The sequence below is a fragment of the Pelodiscus sinensis genome, chromosome 11 (genome assembly GCF_049634645.1).
Source record: "Pelodiscus sinensis isolate JC-2024 chromosome 11, ASM4963464v1, whole genome shotgun sequence".
Lineage (NCBI taxonomy): Eukaryota > Metazoa > Chordata > Testudines > Trionychidae > Pelodiscus > Pelodiscus sinensis.
The window spans coordinates 37,618,725-37,638,569 of record NC_134721.1 but is presented as its reverse complement, the minus strand read 5'-3'; the positions used below and the strand labels follow the sequence as shown (position 1 = coordinate 37,638,569).

General features: G+C 45.1%; 1 protein-coding gene across 2 annotated transcripts in view; it reads left to right on the top strand.

Moving 5' to 3' along the window:
- LOC102448256 (sodium- and chloride-dependent GABA transporter 3) overlaps nucleotides 1-19,845 on the top strand; it is a 278,291-nt gene that overhangs the window by 214,439 nt on the left and 44,007 nt on the right. For both annotated transcript variants that reach the window (XM_075939327.1, XM_075939326.1), the window contains exon 9: nucleotides 18,795-18,919. In XM_075939327.1, coding sequence (XP_075795442.1) covers nucleotides 18,795-18,919 — 125 coding nt within the window. The remainder of the gene's footprint in view (nucleotides 1-18,794; nucleotides 18,920-19,845) is intronic.

Sequence of the window (19,845 nt, the reverse complement as noted above, 5' to 3'; positions counted from 1 at the left end):
CATCGTGCTGTGGTCTGTGCACATGCAACCACATGCAGCGTTAGTGTGTGGAACACGGAAACAGTAGGCAGCCCCTGAGCATGGCTTGGATCCTGCTGCCAGGCGCAGGGGAGGCCACACATGCTGCTGAGGGAGGGAAGAGCACCACCACAGCTGGAAGAAGGCTAGCCACAGGCAGCAGTCATGACCCCACACAGACTGAGGAGTGCCGCACACAGCACACAGGCATGCCTGAACGTGCAAGGCAGCAGCTGTTCCCATACATAAGAACGGCCGTACTGGGTCAGACCAAAGGTCCATCTAGCCTAGTGTCCTGTCTGCCGACAGTGGCCAATGCCAGGTGCCCCAGAGGGAGTGAATCGAACAGATAATGATCAAGCGATCTCTCTCTTGCCATCCATCTCCACCCTCTGACACAGAAAGTCTAGGGACACCATTCCTTACCCATACTGACTAAACCTCCATTAACTTATCTAGTTCTCTTTTAAACCCTGTTATAGTCCTAGCCTTCACAACCTCCTCAGGCAAGGAATTCCACAGATTGACTACACGCTGTGTGAAGAACTTCATTTTATTTGTTTTAAACCTTCTGCCCATTAATTTCATTTGGTGACCCCTAGTTCTTATATTATGGGAACAAGTAAATAACTTTTCCTTATTCACTTTCTCCACACCACTCATGATTTTACAGACCTCTATAATATTCCCCCTCAGTCTCCTCTTTTCCAAGCTGAAAAGTCACAGTCTCTTTAATCTTTCCTCACATGGGACCCATTCCAAACCCCAATCATTTTAGTTGCCCTTCTCTGAATCTTTTCCAATGACAATATATCTTTTTTGAGTTGAGCAGACCACATCTGTACGCAGTATTCCAGATGTGGGCGTACCATGGATGTATATAAGGGCAATAAGATATTCTCCGTCTTATTTTCTATCCCTTTTTTAATGATTCCTAACATCCTGTTTGCTTTTTTGACCGCCGCTGCACACTGCGTGGACGTCTTCAAAGAACTATCCACAATGACTCCAAGATCTCTTTCCTGATTAGTTGTAGCTAAATTAGCCCCCATCATACTATATGTATAGTTGGTGTTATTTTCCCAATGTGCATTATTTTACATTTATCCACATTACATTTCATTTGCCATTTTGTTGCCCAGTCACTTAGTTCGGTGAAATCTTTTTGAAGTTCTTCACACTCTGCTTTGGTCTTAACTACCTTGAGCAGTTTAGTATCATCTGCAAACTTCGCCACCTCACTGCTTACCCCTTTCTCCAGATCATTTATGAATATGTTGAATAGGATTGGTCCTAGGACTGACTCTGGGGGAACACCACTAGTTACACCTCTCCAATCTGAAAATGTACCATTTATTCCTACCCTTTGTTTCCTGTCTTTTAACCAGTTTTCAATCCATGAAAGGATTTTCCCTCTTATCCCATGACAACTTAATTTACGTAAGAGCCTTTGGTGAGGGACCTTGTCAAAGGCTTTCTGGAAATCTAAGTACACTATATCTACTGGATCCCCTTGTCCATATGTTTGTTGACCCCTTCAAAGAACTCTAATAGATTAGTAAGACATAATTTCCCTTTACCGAAACCATGCTGACTTTTGCCCCAACAAATTATGTTCTTCTATGTGTCTGACAATTTTATTCTTTACTATTGTTTCAATTAATTTGCCCAGTACTGATATTAGACTTACTGGTCTGTAATTGCTGGGATCATCTCTAGAGCCCTTTTTAAATATTAGCATTACATTAGCTATCTTCCAGTTGTTGGGTACAGAAGCTGATTTAAATGATAGGTTATAAACCATAGTTAATAGTTCCACAATTTCACATTTGAGTTCTTTCAGAACTCTTGGATGAATGCCATCCAGTTCCAGTGACTTGTTACTATTAAGTTTTATCAATTAATTCCAAAACCTCCTCTAATGACACTTCAGTGTGAGACAAGTCCTCAGATTTGTCACCTACAAAGGACGGCTCAGGTTTGGGAAGCTCCCTAACATTCTCAGCCATGAAGACTGAAGCAAAGAATTCATTTAGTTTCTCCACAGTGACCTTATCGTCTTTAAGTGCTCCTTTTATATCTCGTTCATCCAGGGGCCCCACTGGTTGCTTAGCAGGCTTCCTGCTTCTAATGTACTTAAAAAATATTTTGTTATTACCTTATACACAGTGCTGCGAGCTGCAGCTGTATGTGCGGGCCCCAGGAAGGCCCTGGCACCCGTGAGGGAATTCCCGCTGTGGCTGGACGCTTCCCTTGCCTGCTTGTCCTTGGGTCAGAAGGGGGGGATGGAAAGCGGGCAGCATGGTCCCATGGGCACCTCAGGGCTCCTGTGAGGCATGGCCCACTGTGCAGGCCACACATGGCCTTGCTCCTGGAACATCCCCCCTCCTTCGCCCCGAAGACTGTCAGTCACTGCTCACAGAGGAGGGCACGGCCTCGGACAGTGTCTGCAGGGATGGCTGTCCACCTCTTCCTCTGTATGTTCTCCACAGCCAGACCAGCCGGGACTATGGGGTGAGCCTCACCTCTGCAGCCAGCCGCCAGAACCCGAGGGTCTGGAAGACGCACTAGGGTCCAAGAAGACCTCATGTGCCAACATGTCAGTGTCCTACGTGATATATGGCAGACCCAGGTGCAGAAGGTCCATGAGGACTCTTAGTGGCGGAACTGCGCATGGGACCAGCTCATGCAGCATTGTGACAACATGTGTGCTGTCATATTGCACATGATGGCACACCCGCCTGATGCCACTGTTCCTGGCTTCCCCCCTTCTGCCCCCCCGCTATGCCCATTCCCACTCTGCCTGCCCCTCCCCCCCGCTATGCCTCTGCTTCCTCCCCAGGTGAGGCCCATGCCCCCTCCCCAAATAATGCCTGTCCCCTCCCCCTGCAAACCTTGCCCCTGCTCCTGTCTACCCCTCTGTGGTCCCCAGACCCACCCAACTCCAACGAGATCCCTGCATGCAAGGTGGCACATCTAGCTGCCCCCCATGCCCCTCCCAGCCCTGAGCCCCTTCCCCGTCCAGGTTATGAGCTCCCCCTGCCTATCTTTTCTTAATGTTACATAAATATAGACTTTTTTTTGTGGAAAACCAAGCAGGTGTGTTTATTGAGAGGTCAGGGAAGGGGTGAAGGTAGGGGTTGTGGGGAGGGGGGAGGGATAGGGCAACAAGCCAGAGGCCTTATTGGAGGCCCTGGGGAGAGTTCCTGGGGTTCTTAAGAGAACCTCTCCCTCAGGGCCTCCTGGATGCGCACCCTAGCCTGATGGGCCTGGTGGATGGCAGTTGTCCTTGGCTGCTCAAACTTTCACCCCTCACCACCGGCATCTGCCCCCCATCCCATGAGGAAGGCCTCCCCCTTCCTCTCCACAATGTTGTGGAGGACACAACATGCCACGATCACCTCGGGGATGTTGTGCTCCCCCACGTGGAGTTGGGTCAGCAGGCACCGGAAACATGCCTTGAGGCAGCCGAAGGCACACTCAACCTGAATGCTGGCCTGGTTCAGGTGGGCATTGAATTAGTCCCTCCTGGGATCCAGGTGGCCGGTGTATGGCTTCATCAGCCACAGCATGAGGGGGTAGGCTGTGTCGCCCAGGATGCACAGTGGCATCTGAACATCCCCAACTGCAAAGTCCCAGTGGGGGAAGAATGTGCTAGCCTTCAGTTTGCGGTACAGGCTGGGGTTTCTAAAGATTCAGGCATCGTGTGCCTTGCCTGACCACCCAACCAAAATGTCCACTGTGGTTACCAGGGCCTTCAGCACCAGTAGGAATAAGAGATCCTCCGGAATAGGGCTTTATTCCGGAGGATCGCGCCAGTCTGGAAGCTTTTCTTCAGCTTATCTCCAAGCCGGAAAAAAGCAGCGGCCATGAAAATGCAAATGCCGCGGGGGATATTTAAATCCTCCACGCATTTGCCTCTTCCAAAGTTCTACATTAGCATGCCTATTTCGTAATAGGCGGCCAGCGTAGACACAGCCTGTAGGAATGCCTAACATAGTGAATGCTAGTGGAAAGGGAGTAATTTTAGAAGGTAAAATAAAAAAAGAACAAGTTAAAAATCACCTAGAAAAGTTAGATGCCTGCAAGTCACCAGGGCCTGATGAAATGCATACTAGAATACTCAAGGAGCTGATAGAGGATGTATCTGAGCCTCTAGCTATCATCTTTGGAAAATCATGGGAGACAGGAGAGATTCCAGAGGACTGGAAAAGGGCAAATATAGTGCCCATCTATAAAAAGGGAAATAAGAACAACCCAGGAAACTACAGACCAGTTAGTTTAACTTCTGTGCCAGGGAAGATAATGGAGCAAGTAATTAAGGAAATCGTCTGTAAACACTTGGAAGGTGGCAAGGTGATAGGGAACAGCCAGAATGGATTTGTAAAGAACAAATCATGTCAAACCAATCTGATAGCTTTCTTTAATAGGATAACGAGTCTTGTGGATAAGGGAGAAGCGGTAGATGTGGTATACCTAGACTTTAGTAAGGCGTTTGATATGGTCTCGTGTGATATTCTTATCAATAAACTAGGTAAATACAACTTAGATGGGGCTACTATAAGGTGGGTGCATAACTGGCTGGATAACCGTACTCAGAGAGTAGTTATTAATGGTTCACAATCCTGCTGGAAAGGCATAACAAGTGGGGTTCCACAGGAGTCTGTTTTGGGACTGGCTCTGTTCAATATCTTCATCAACAATTTAGATACTGGCATAGAAAATACGCTTATTAAGTTTGCAGATGATACCAAGCTAGGAGGGATTGCGACTAATCTGGAGGATAGGGTCATAATTCAAAATGACCTGGACAAATTGGAGAAATGGTCTGAGATAAATAGGATGAAGTTTAATAAAGACAAATGCAAAGTGCTCCACTTAGGAAGGAACAATCAGTTTCACACATACAGAATGGGAAGCGACGGTCTGGGAAGGAATATGGCAGAAAGGGATCTAGGGGTTATAGTGGACCACAAGTTAAATATGAGTTAGCAGTGTGATGCTGTTGCAAAGAAAGCAAACATGATTCTGGGATGTATTAACAGGTGTGTTGTGAGCAAGACACGAGAAGTCATTCTTCTGCTCTACTCTGCGCTGGTTAGGCCTCAATTGGAGTATTGTGTCCAGTTCTGGGCACCGCATTTCAAGAAAGATGTAGAAAAATTGGAGAGGGTCCAGAGAAGAGCAACGAGAATGATTAAAGGTCTAGAGAACATGACCTATGAGGGAAGGCTGAAGGAATTGAGTTTGTTTAGTTTAGAAAAGAGAAGATTGAAGGGGACATGATTGCAGTTTTCAGGTATCTAAAAGGGTGTCATAAGGAGGAGGGAGAAAACTTGTTCATCTTGGCCTCTGAGGTTAGGATGAGAAGCAATGGGCTTAAACTGCAGCAAGGGAGGTTTAGGTTGGACATTAGGAAAAAGTTCCTAACTGTCAGGGTAGTCAAACACTGGAATAAATTGCCCAGGGAGGTTGTGGAATCCCTGTCTCTGGAGATATTTAAGAGTAGGTTAGATAAATGTCTATCAGGGATGGTCTAGACAGTATTTGGTCCTGCTATGGGGGCAGGGGACTGGACTTGACGACCTCTCGAGGACCCTTCCAGTCCTAGTATTCTATGATTCTATAACCCCCAGTCTCCAATCACCCTTTCCCAAGGGTTCCCCTTATCCAGAACTCTCCCCGCTCCCTGCAGGGACTGCAGCCAGAGAGTGCCTTACCTCCATGAAGCCCCGACGGTGGACTTCCTCATTCCAAAGTGGTTGCCTACCGACTGGTAGCTGTCGGGGGTGACAAGCTTCCAAAGGGCAATTGCAACCCACTTCTCCAGGGGGATGTCGGGCTGCAGGTGGGTGTTGTGTCTCCAGAGGGCAAGGGCAAGCCAGGCACCTAGCTCCTTAAAGGTAGCCTTCTGCATGCGGAAGTTTTGGAGCCACTGCTGGTTGTCCCACCACTCCTTGATCAGCTGGTCCAACCAGTCCAACCTAGTGTTGAGCCTTCAGAAACACCTCTCCACAGTGGGTTGTGGTTGCCAGAATGTAGCTTCTGCACACAGGGAGAGGGTCCCCCAAAAGTGCAGCATGGCCGTGTGGGGCCATCGCATGCCCAGGAGAGCTCTGGTTCCACTGCTCAAAGGAAAAAGCTCTGGCATCCAAAAAAAAAAGGGTAGCCACAGCAGACACTGTGAGAGCTTTGCTGTCCCTGGAAGAGGTAGCAAGCACACAGCAAAAGCAGAGAAACAGCTGTCCGGAGGGAGGGGTGCCTTTAAGTGTGTGTCTCTGCTAGGCTGTGGCACCAGTACTTGGAAGCAACTGGTAACCTAAATCCCTGCCTTAACTGGTTCCGCATGGCCTTTTATGCGAGACAGCATCCAATCAGTCTGAATGCTCTTTCGATGCGCTTTTGTGTGTGGATGCTGTCTTTCGGAAGAAGTTTTTTCGGAAGATCTCTTCTGTAAAAAGCTTCTTCCAAAAGAAGCCTGCAGTCTAGACATAGCCTAATGTGCATGGTACTGAACATCCCTGTGCTCTGACTCAGATTCCTCTAACAGAGAGATAAATTGCCTATGATTTAATGCTCTTTTTCTAATAAAATTAACCAGTTTTGTAACTGTATCCACAACATTGTTTAATTTTAGAACACTTTTGCAGAGAGCCTCTTGGTGTATAATGCAATATGGAAAAAAATATTTTCTGCTCTGGGTTTATTTCTGTTACTTGGTCTTGTATTCTTTTCAACAGCCAACATTTTTGCGTGTCAGATTAGGACTTCCATCAGTGCTCACCAATTTCTTCCATTCCAGTCCCAATTTTGACTGATTCCAGTAGATCTTTACCAGTGGCTGTAGTTTTCATTGATTGCATTGAAGCCAGTTCTCTTATGAGCTCAAAATCTGTGGTGATGCCTCAAATGAAAATCAACAACTGAGCTGTATCTTTGATATCACAACTTTCATCAAATGCCATAGCAAAGTATGCAAAACTATTGACCTTGCATTTCAACTATTGGTCCAGGTTCTCTGAGATTTCTTCGATATGTTTCACCATAGTTTGCCTTGACAGTGAAACGTTTTCAAACTACTTTTTCTTGTCTGGGCACAATATTGCAGCAGTGTCAACCAAACATTCCTTGATAAATTCTCCCTCAGAAAATGGCTTCTTGTTTCTGGCAATTTTGTGTGCAGTCATGTAGCTTGTTCTTGTAATTCTGTCTTGTGCTGTGGACAGTTTTGTGAAAACACTTTGCTCTCTTTGCATTTGAACAACCATCTCTTGTACTTTTCTAGCTCTCTTCGGTAGATATGTTTTTATATGTGGCTGCAACATGCCAGTTTAAGTTATACTCCTTGAATACTGCCACAATTTCCTTGCAGTGTAAGCACACTGTTATCTCTTCCACTTGAGTAAAAAAGTATTTTGAAGTCCACTCTTTGTTAAGTATCAGAGGGGTAGCCGTGTTAGTCTGAATCTGCAAAAGCGGCGAGGAGTCCTGTGGCACCTTATAGACTAACTGAAGTGTAGGAGCATAAGCTTTTGTGGGCAAAGACCCACTTCGTCAGATGCATGTAGTGGAAATTTCCAGAGGCAGGTATAAATATGCAGGCCAGGATAAGCTTATGCTCCTACACTTCAGTTAGTCTATAAGGTGCCACAGGACTCCTCGCCACTCTTTGTTAAGTATTCGATATTCAGCATCTACTTTCCTCTTCTTTGATGAACTCATTTCTAAATTCTATCCTTCTACTACAGTGATATGCAAGGCTCGCTGAACCGCGGCGAGCCCCGCTCACCAGCCACGCTGTCCGGTGATTTGCGCATGCACAGATCGTTCTGCACATGCACAGATCGCCCGAACCCAGCTCTTCCGGGATGCAATATACTCGCCACGGGCGAGTAGATTGCATTATTTGTCGAGCCCTGGTGATATGTAAAGAAATAAGTCACACAAAAACTGAGAGCTACTCCTTGTTCCCTTGAATATGATATAATTTCTGAAAGACTCTCACATCACAATCAATTTGGGAGTAGGGAGTGGATGTAACTGGAAACAAAGGAGAAAAGTGAATTACTTGTCAACATATAACAAATTAAATAAATTGCCATTAGGCATTTTATTTACTAGACAATGTCATGCTATCTATTGACCATTGCTGATTTTGTGGAATGGGTAGTGAGAGAATGTAAATAAATGCAGTTACCATCTTCTCTTTTTTTATTTTGATCTTGCAATGAGCTCTGTAAGAATGAAGATCTGTCTCTTATTTTCAGTGTTCCCTAGGTGCTTTTGCAGGGTCAGGGGGCCTCAGTTGTTGTTAATTTCTGGCTACATAAAACAGAGGTTTTTGTTCATATACCAGTGATTATTGCTGTGGTCCTCCGCATTTTCAAATACATTCAATTTAAAATAAATTTTAAAAGTTTACCATTCCTCTTATTTTTTAGGAAAGACCCTCTCTTGTGGGACTAGTTCATTTATGTGGTTGATGCTTAGCAGTATCTGAATTGCTTGTCATATGTCAAGACTCCTATATGATTAAGATATTATGTATATTCTTGAATTGTTTGTGCTATTTGAGAAAGAACGGAAAAGAGGAAGAAAAAGAGGAAAGAAGGGAGGATAGAAAGCTGTTTTTGCCAAAAGACAAAGTTATTTGAATGACCTTCACATGTTTTATCCCCCCTCTTAAGTACTATTCTTTCAGAAATAACTGTGCCACAGCTGTTTCTGACTCATATAATAGAAAAACCCAAAGGAGGAAGAAAAATGCTGGTGTCACTAATGCAACATTTTCCAGTGAATGCTTGATAATTTTAGTTTTGCACCCTCCCCACACCAAGATCATTAGAGCATACATCACTTTCATGAAAAGGCACAGGGCACTGAAAATCAATACTTAGTCCTGCCATGAGTGCAGGGGACTAAACTAGGTGACTTTGAGGCCTCTTCCAGATCTATGATTCCATGAAATAGTATCAAATTGCCCATTTTTCCTCACACCCACACTAAATATATTTAGTTAGGTTTTATGAGTTATAAAAGATTCCCACACTTGACTATAAAAATGGTATGTAGATATTTTTACCAAAGCCAGTTGTAAAGGGATAGGTTATTGGGCATTTAAAGCTACTTTTTGAAGGAAGCTGCTAAAATTTCCAATGATTAACTATGTTTTTTAAACTTCCTGAAACACAGGAACACTTCAGAACACAAAGGCTATGTCTACATTGGCAAGATTTTGTGCAAATACTTTTAACGCAAGAGTTTTTGTGTTAAAGTATTTGCACAAGAGAGCATCTACATTGGCATGTGCTTTTGCGTAAGAGATGTGCTTTTGCGCAAAAGCATCCGTGCCAGTGTAGACGCTCTCTTGCACAAGAAAGCTCTGATGGCCATTTTAGCCATTGGGCTTTCTTGCGCCAGAAATTCATGCTGCCTGTCTACACTGGCCTCTTGCGCAAGAACAGTTGTGCAAAAGGGCTTTTTCCTGAGTGGGAGCATCATAGTTCTTGTGCAAGAAGCGCCGATTTCACACATTAGAACGTCAGTGTTCTTGCGCAAGAACTCCCCGCCAGTGTAGACAGGCAGCATGTTTTTGACCAAAAGTGGCCACTTTTGCGCAAAATCATGCCAATGTAGACACAGCCAAATTGGTTTTTTTTCCAATTCGAATATTTATTTAGTGAAATGAATGGCATGTGTATGTGCTTTATTAATTAATTAAAAGACATTCACCAAGTAAAACCATTAACCAGCCCAAACCAGAGTTATTGTGCTGTGCTCCTGGGAAAGATGGTGCTGAGGAAAGCTCCAGAATCCAGCAAGAGGAATGGGTGGGTGTAGGGAATAATTTCTGGACTCACTGGGTGCAGGCGAAAACAAGCAGAGGATTTATTGAACACACAGAGCTGGTGCAGTGCAAACCAGGTGTTTAGCCCAGAGAACTTAATTGAAACATACATTAGATTATATAGGTAGCAGATGGACGGAGGAGAAGTGATTTGATAGGTCTAGCAACGGAAGTGCAATATGCTCATAAGCCAACGAACTAGAGAGTTACACAGTAGCTCCGCCCATTGCCAATTAAACATGTTATCACTAATACAGGTAGTTATTCCTTACAAGCTAAATGAGCCAACATAATCAAGATGACAGCCCCCAGTTGGACATGTTACTGTTAGTTGAAATTGTGATGTCTACTGCGAGATGACTCCATCCTTGTGTTGGCACAGTCCTTGAGATCCAAGCTGATTAATCTGAAATCACAGAAGACAGTGAGAGAACGGCGCAGCTTAGCTGATACCAGCCAGGCCTTATCAGAGTGAGGCTCCTTTGGAATGTAGTTGCCAGGATGACTAGGGTCAAGTTAACTGCTGTCTGTGTGCTTCCCAGGCCTGGCCTAATGATTTAGGATTTGAGTTGTCAGTTCTCAGCAAGATACCACGGACTGCCTCAGTTTACCCTACAGTTGGACCTGGGGCTGAATAGGCGGGGTTGAGAGCTACTGTACCGAAAGCTTGGCTTGGACTGGTGTCCCTGCCCTCTGACTTCTGGCCAATGGAAGGGACCTGGAACAGAGGGGAGGGTGCTGGGGGCTAGCCTCCTCCCAGAGTTGTCTGGGGTAGAAGCTTAGATTTCATATAACAGGGCTCGCAGCTCCTGGCCCTCACTGCTACCCTGTTGTCTGGCAGCCCCCAGCAGGCGCAAGCTCTTTGAACAGAAGCAGTTGAAAGAGCTGCTCCCAGGCAGCTCCCAGGCATTGGGCCAGTGGGGCAGAGCTGTGAGCTCTTTTCAGTTGCTTCTGTTTGAAGGACTTGCACCTGCCAGGTGGCTGCCAGGCAGTGCAGCTGCCCAGCAGGTGTGAGCCCTTTCAATAGAAGCAGTTGAAAGGGCACATGTCACTGGCTCCCTGCAATGCACTAGAGGCACGGGGGGGAGGGGGCTGCAAGCCCTTTAAGTGTTTCTTTTTAAAGGGTCTGTTCCCCTCCCCCTCTCCCAGGCAACGCTCTACGAGATGAGGCCTGGAAGTGCCTGGTGGGCTGGATCCAGCCCTCTGAGAGGCTTTTGCTTGCCCATGGCAATAGAGGCTGTCTGACTGGAAGTGGGACGCTTCTACGATGCCCTGGAAAGCCTCATTTATATCCCCTTAGCACCTCCAGTTCAGCTCCCTTGGCCTCCAAATTCCATACACAGTCTCTGAGAGCCAGAAGCATCTTGCACCAATGCACACATTCGCCACCTGTCCATGATCACACCTGCTGCACTGGGTGCACTAAACAGGATAACCCCCACTCTGCTGGTGGATTTCTGCCTGCGCTCTCTCCTGCTGATAATTAGACCCTTGATAGGGTTTTTATTTCAACCAGGTAGTTTGGGGTTTGGTTTAGTTGAGAAGAAGTTTTAAAGAATGCCAAGTGTATTTAGCCCCCTTCAAACTCACCCTCTAGGGGTATGTCTACACTACCCCGCTAGTGCGAACTAGCGGGGTAATGTATGCATACCGAACGTGCAAATGAAGCCCGGGATTTGAATTTCCCGGGCTTTATTTGGATAAGCCGGCCGGCGCCATTTTTAAATGCCGGCTTGTTCGAACCCCGTGCCGCGCAGCTACACGCGGCACGGGCTAGATAGTTCGGACTAGCAAGCCATTCCGAACTATCTGTACGCCTCGTTCCAAACCCCTAATCATTTAGTTGCCCTTTTCTGAACCCTTTCCAAGGCCAAAATATCTTTTCTGAGGTGAGGAGACCATATCTGTATATAGTACCCAAGATGTGGGCATACCACAGTTTTATACAGAGGCAGTAAGATATTCTGTGTCTTATTTTCTATCCCTTTCTTAATAATTCCTGACATTCTGTTTGCCTTTTTGACCACTGCAGCACACTGTGTGGACGTTTTCAGAGAACTATCCACGATAACTCTAAGATCTCTTTCCTGATTTGTCGTAGCCAAATTAGCCCCCATCATACTGTACGTATACAGGCAGTCCCCGGGTTACGTACAAGATAGGGACTGTAGGTTTGTTCTTAAGTTGAATTTGTATGTAAGTCGGAACTGGTACATATTGTAGGGGAAACTCTAGCCAAACATTTTTTTTAGTTTTGGATAGCATAGGGAAAGGTTAACTCCCCTCTAATGTTTGTTTTGCTGTCTGTTCCCCTGTTCAGAAGATTTCACATCTATTTCTGTCCCTGTGACAAACTCAGGACTAAAGGAGTAACTCATCAAATACCAAACAGCTCTGCACCATGCTTTGAGCTAATAGCTTTATTTCCACACACCACCCAGGGTTCTAGGAGGAGGGTCCTTTTTTTGCTAACACAATGAGGCCAGCACTTTGTTTGTTTTGGTGGAGTCTTTGTTTGCCCAGGGAGCCCAGCATGTATAGGGGGAGGAGGGGAAAGGTGGGAATAATAGGGGGCGGAGAGGCTGCTTTTGTCTGCTGATTTGGCAGCCTGTTGCCGGGGGCAGCCAGGTTGCTGGGGGGAGGGAGGCAGCTTGTTAGTTGGGGGAGGAGGGCACCTTGTTGCTGGGGGAAGGAGGGCATGCAGGCTGCGAGGCCGCAGCAGGCATGGGGAGGCACTTTTCCTCTGCTGGCAGCTCTGCGGGACACCTTTCCCAGTGGCCAGTTGCTGCTGCAGGCAGAAGCCAGAGCCGGAGGAGCCAGCCCGAGGAGGAGGAGGTGGATCCTAGGATCCAGGTGAGTGAGCCTCTGGGATGTATAGAGGGGGGGTGGAGAGGGAAGAAGGGGGGTGGAGGCGGAAGAAGGGGGGTGGAGGGGGAAGACGGGCTGAGGCTGGCCAGCGACCGGGGGGCAGGCTGCGAGACCGCGGCTGGCAGCGGACTTGGGGAGGCGCGTTTCCTCCGCTTTGCAGGACCCCATTCCCTACGGCCAGTTGCTGCTGCTGCACCTAGGCTCCACGTGTGAGCGAGCCCCGGCATGTATAGAGCGGTGGAGGGGGAAGAAGGGGGGTGGAGGGGGAAGACGGGCTGAGGCTGGCCGGCGACCGGGGGGCAGGCTGCGAGACCGCGGCTGGCTGCGGACTTGGGAGGCGTGTTTCCTTCGCCCAGCAGCTCTGCGGGACCCCATTCCCTAGGCCAGCTGCTGCTGCAGGCGGAGACCAGTCAGAGCCGGCAGGAGGAGGAGACGGATCCCAGGATCCACGTGAGCGAGCCCCGGGGATGCTGCTGCGCATGTGCGGCAGTTGCCTCACCCCCGTTCGTATCTAGGGATCCGACGTAAGTCGGATCCACGTAAGTCGGGGACTGCCTGTAGTTGGGGTTATTTTTCCCGATGTGCATTACTTTACACTTATCCACATTAAATTTCATTTGCCATTTTGTTGCCCAATCACTCAGTTTGGTGAGATCTTCTTGGAGTCCCTCACAGTCTGCTTCTGTCTTGACTATCCTAAACAGTTTGGTATCATCTGCAAACTTTACTACGTCACTGCTTACCCTTTCTCCAGATCATTTATGAATAAGTTGAAAAGGATTGGTCCCAGGACTGACCCTTGGGGTACACCACTAGTTACCCCTCTCAAATCTGAAAATGTACCATTTATTCCTACCCTTTGTTTCCTGTCTTTTAACCAGTTCTCAATCCAAGAAAGGACCTTCCCTCTTATCCCATGGCCATGTAATTTACACAAGAGCCTTTGGTGAAGGACCTTGTCAAAGGCTTTCTGAAAATCTAAGTATACTATATCTACTGGATCCCCCTTGTCCACATGTTTGTTAACCCCTTCAACGAACTTTAAGGCTGTGTCTAGACTGGCCAGTTTTTCCGGAAAATCAGCAGCTTTTTCAAACTGGCCGCTTGAATTTCCGCAAAAGTACTGACTTCCTACTGTAAGAAATCAGTGCTACTTGCGGAAATACTATTCTGCTCCCGTTCAGGCAAAAGTCCCTTTTGCGCAAAGCTTTTGCACAAAAGGGCCAGTGTAGACAGCTCAGATTTGTTTTCCGCAAAAAAGTCCCGATCGCGAAAATGGCGATCGGGGCTTTTTTGCGGAAAAGCGCGTTTAGATTGTCACGGACGCTTTTCCGCAAAAAGTTCTTTTGCGGAAAAGCGTCCATGCCAATCTAGACGCTCTGTTCCGAAAATGCTTTTAACAGAAAACTTTTATGGAAAACGCAGCCTAATACATTAGTAAGACATGATTTCCCTTTCCAGAAACCATATTGACTTTTGCCCAACAAATTATGTTCTTCTACGTGCCTAACAATTTTATTCTTAACTATTGTTTCGACTAATTTGCCCGGTACCAGTGTTAGATTTACCAGTCTGTAATTGCCAGGATCACCTCTAGAGCCCTTTTTAAATATTGGTGTCACATTAGCTATCTTCCAGTCAGTAGGTACGGAAGCCAATTTAAAGGATAGATTACAAACCACAATTAACAGTTCTGCAATTTCCCATGTCAGTTCTTTTAGAATCGTTGGGTGAATCACCCGGTCCCAGTGATTTGTTAATGTTAAGTTTTTCTATTGTTCCAAAACCTCCTCTAATGACACTTCAATCCAGGACAGTTCCTCAGATTCATCTCCCACAAAGGATGATGCAGGTTTGGGAATCTCCCCAACATCCTCAGCCGTGAAGACTGATACAAAGAAATCATTTAGCTTCTCCGCAAGGCCTTTATCATCCTTGATTGCTCCTTTTGTATCTCGATTGTCTAGGGGACCCACTGGTTTTTTAGCAGGCTTCCTGCTTCTAATGTACTTTAAAAAACATTTTGCTATTGTTTTTTGAGTTTTTGGCTAGATGTTCCTCAAAATCTTTTTTTGCTTTTCTTATTACATTTTTACACTTAATTTGACAGTGTTTATGTTCCTTTCGTTTTCTCTCACTGGGATTGGACTTCCATTTCTTGAAAGATGCCTTTTTGTCCGTCACTGCTTCTTTTACACGGTGGTTAAGCCACGGTGACTCTTTTTTAGGTCTCTTACTATGTTTTTTAATTTGGGGTAAACATTTAAGTTGGGCCTCTATTATGGTGTCTTTAAAAAGTTTCCATGCAGCTTGCAGGGATTTGGCTCTCGTCACTGTGCCTTTTAATTTCTGTTTAACTAACCTCCTCATTTTTCTGTAATTTCCCTTTTTTAAATTAAATGCGAGAGTGCTGGACTGCTGAGGTGTTCTTCCCAACACAGGAATGTTAAATGTTATTACATTATGGTCACTATTCCCAAGCGGTCCTGTAATAGTTATCTCCTGGACCTGATTCTGCGCTTCACTCAGGACTAAATTGAGAATTGCCTCTCCCCTTGTGGGTTCCTGTATCAGCTTCTCCAAGAAGGAGTCATTTAAGCCATTGAGAAATTTTATCTCTGCATCTCTTCCTGAAGTGACATGTACCCAGTCAATATGGGGATAATTGAAATCCCCCATTATTATAGAGTTTTTTATTTTGGTAGTCTCTCTAATCTCCCTTAGCATTTCAATGTCACTCTCACTGTTTGGTCCCGTGGTCGATAATATATCCCTACTGCTATATTCTTATTATTGGAGCATGGAATTACTATTCATAGTGATTCTATTGAACATGTTGATTAATTTAAGATTTTTATTTCATTTGATTCTACATTATTTTTCACATATAGTGCTACTCTGCCACCCACATGGTTTGTTCTATCCTTCCAATATATTTCAAATTTATTGTGAATGATTGTGTCTAGGTATGATTGATTATTCCTATTATTCAAGCTTGGCATTTTTATCCATAGATTCTACGGTATAGTTGGATGTTTACTGTATTTGCCTTTATGCTTTCTTTCACATATAGTGCCACTCTCCAACCCGCATGACCTATTCTGTCATTCCTATATAATTTGCACCCTGGGATTATCATGTCACATTGATTATAATCATTCCATCATATTTCTGTTATGCCCATATTAATATCAGGCATTCAAGTTCACTAATTCAAGTTCATGTCTAATATTTAGACATCAAGCATTTGTAAGTAAGCACTTGTAAAATTTGTCAATCTTTAGCTGTCTCCCACTATGTGAGGTAATTGTATGGGAGTCTTTTTCATTTCATTGTTTTTGTTCAGTCCCTACCTGTGCTTTATCCCCTCTGACTTTTGGGGAAATTGAGAATCCTCATTAATAGATGAGGGGATGTCTCTGTCCAAACCATGTGTTCCTCTACACCTATCTGCTTTCTCTGGCTTTCCCCGTCCACAAGATATCAGAGTCTATCTTGACTGATTCTGGCATCATTTCTCTCATGGACAGTAAATTAATTGTGATTTTGAATTAATTCAAATTTTTTACTTTGTTTAGCCATAACGGTACTTGGATTTGGTCCTCTTACTATGGGCTGTTTTTTTTTAATTGGGTATACATTTATTGTGAACCTCTGTTTTCATGTAGCTTGTATTTTCATGTAGGGGAGAGAGAATGGTTCCTAAATGTGGGGCTTCAGAAATGATATATAGAAAACTAGGAGTGTGTCTAGACTACATGACTCCGTCGATGGACCTATGTAGATGAGTGTACTCGGCAAAGAGAAATGAAGTGGAGATTTAAATAATCGCAGCTTCATTTACATCAAAATGGCCACTGCGCTGTGCTGATCAGCTGATTGTCAGCACAACGCGGTAGTCTAGTCGGGGATCAGCCAATCCCAGAACCCTTTGTCATCAGATCCTTTATGCCTTGTGAAACAAGGCTTACAGGATCTGACGACAAAGGGTTCTGTAGTCAGCTGATCCCCGTCTAGACTACCGTCGATGGAGCCATGTAGTCTAGACACACCCTAGGGCTATGTCTACATTGGCGCGATCTTGCACCAAAGCAACCACTCTTGTGCAAAAACTTGCTGCCTGTTGACACTGGCCGCGAGTTCTTGCGCAAGTACACTGACATTCTAATGTATGAAATCAGGGCTTCTTGTGCAAGAACTCTGACACTCCCACTCAGGAATAAGCCCTTTTGCGCCTGTTCTTGCGCAAGAGGCCAGTGTAGACAGGTAACATGAATTTCTTGAGCAAGAAAGCCCTATGGTTAAAATGGCCATCAGAGCTTTCTTGCATAAGAGAGCATCTACACTGGCAAGGATGCTCTTGCGCAAAAACACATCTCTTGCGCAAAGGCACATGCCAGTGTAGACGCTCTCTTCTGGAAGAGTTTTTGCAGAAGAACTCTTCTGCAAAAGAGTTTTTGCGTGAGAATGTGCCAGTGTAGATGTAGCCTAGGTGTGCTCAGTGAGAATGCGGCAAGTCTGGTTCAAAAGTGACAAGGTTAATTTGCTGACAAACTTGGAAGGGGCTAAGGAGCTAATCAATTTATGAAGTGGCCTGTTCAGTGGTTGTGAGTAGCTCTGCGGGTGGAACTCAGTTTTTTCTCAGTGGTGATTCTTGTGATGAGGACATCTAAGAAATAGATTTAATTCTGAAACAGACTGGAGGGTAGATCCTCAGTAGGTGTAAATTGGCATATCTCTACTGCTGATCCACTGGTGATGTGTCCACAAGCACCATTTTGGGAGAGTCCAAACCAAACAATCAGGACAGGAATAGATAAATGCTTGCCTTATATGCTGAAATATTTACTACTGTCATGTCCACTGAAAACCTCACAACACATTTTGTAAGACTAGTGCTTTGCTCCAGAGTCTTTTGCTATATTTCACATATTTAGGTGTTTATTATGCCTTTTTCATTTTCTCTTCAGTATGGCTTTGTTTAGGTAGCAAATGACTGCTGTACATACATAATTTATAAGTGCTTTGAGATCATCTAACATCATATAAATATCACGGCTAATCAAGTTGTAACCCCTCCTGTTGGCTAGCCCAGTGTGAGGTTATTCAGCATAGGGGAAGCCTTGTGACTTCTTACACCACTGTGAGAGGCTGGGCCTGAGGCTGCTTGGGGTGCTCTGTGCTGTGTATTGCGTATGTGTGAGTACACCTCAGACCAGACCCACTCTGACAAATCTCCAGGAACAGACTTTATTCTGTAAAAAACATAGAACAGGAAAACAGTTCAGCAGCCCCTTCTCTCAGCATGAAGCCTGGGTGCTGCTTCTAGCACCGTCCTTGCTGAGACCTTGCTGGGGGCAGAGGTTACAGCACACAACACAGCCCCCTTACAACATGTTCCAACTCCCACAGGAACTAAATCCCACAATAACCAAGTCCAGGTTCTCCCTGGGCATGTCTAGACTACATGGCTCCGTCGACCAAGCCATGTAGATTTGTTTACTCGGCAAAGGGGCATGAGGCATAATGGGGTGGTTGACAAATGCCTTTGATGTCGACCGCAGAGCGTCCAGACTACAGCTCTGTGCCGCCAAACAGCTGATCGGCACAGCGCAGCAGCCATTTTAATTTAAATGAAGCGGCAGGAACATGCCGGAGTTTGTAGTCCACAACTTGCAGTTCCCAGAGCGGCTGCTGAAACACACTGGACCTTGGGCTACAAAGTAAATGGCCATCTAAGCTTTTGAGGTGTTTGTTTCTTCCACATCTTTTTAAGCTCTTACTGAAAACAAAGAAACAGAAAATAAAGGGGTAGCAACAACAGGTTTCATATTTGACCAGCTACAATTATAGCAAGAATTGGAAGCCATCCATCATCCTGCTGACAGTTATACACACAAGTAAATGTATCTGTCTTACTATTCGTGGGCATAAGATTATTCACAATTATTTGCAGGATTAGTGATATGTCTCTGGAGTTTTGGGTTAGATTTGTTTTGTGAAGTCTGTTCAAGAAACCCAGCACCGAAGATAAAATGAAACATTTTGAGTTATTTTTCAGGGACTGCATTATGCTCTGCTGCCTGAACAGTGGCACAAGCTTTGTTGCTGGGTTTGCCATCTTTTCAGTTCTTGGTTTCATGGCTTATGAACAAGGAGTGCCCATAGCAGAAGTTGCAGAATCAGGTAAGTTTCCTAAGAAGATTTGATGTGGCTATAAATATGCATGATTGTTGGTGTTCATAAAGTTTGGACATTCACTCTCCATTCCTTAGTCAGGTTGACATTTAACCAAGCTGCCTTGTATATAGTTTAGAAAGATTCTGTTATTTAACAGGTATGCTGCTAATTAAAATGACTGCTGTAAAATGTGCACTAGTATCAATGTAATACTTTCATGGTCACATAACATTTAAATTATCATAGAAAACAGCAAAATCCAGGAAGCTAAGTGGTCAGATCCTCTTGCCACAGAGCTGCTATAATTGGACAGCTGAGAATTCCTTCGTCATAGGGAATCTCCAGTGCATTATCTCTACAGTCCCCTCTAGTGTCTCATCCTATCTACTTTTGTTCCACTCCAGTTGACAAAATATAGATAAGATCATTCTCCACAAACTTTCCTTGTATTTAATCATTCGGATTTCTTGTAAATTAGATAGACCAAAATACACTGAACTGGTTTGTGGGGTTTTTTTTTTATAAAAGAATCAGTTTTATCATTGTCAGGGCTGTTCTGCACTCTGTCACTCCGAGTGAAGAAGATGGGGGCCCACAAGAAACCTTAGGTACATTGCCTCTCTAGGCTCTGCTTACAAAAACTCCTCAGAGTCACAGATTCACTGACTTCGGAAGGTGGCTGCCACCATCAAGTCATTGAAACCCTGAAAAATGGGAAGAAACACTTGAATTTCTTCCCTGGGGTTACCCCCACGCTCTTTTGCCACAAAAGAGCTTAGAAAAAGAAACAAACAAAAAACACTACAGAAAACAAACTGTTCTTCTTTGAGTGCTTGCTCATGTCCTCTCCAGTTAGGGTTGTGTGCACCACTTGCACGAATTCCAGAGCTTCAGTATCTGTCAGACCAGCCAGAGAGCCCCTGGAGTGGCCC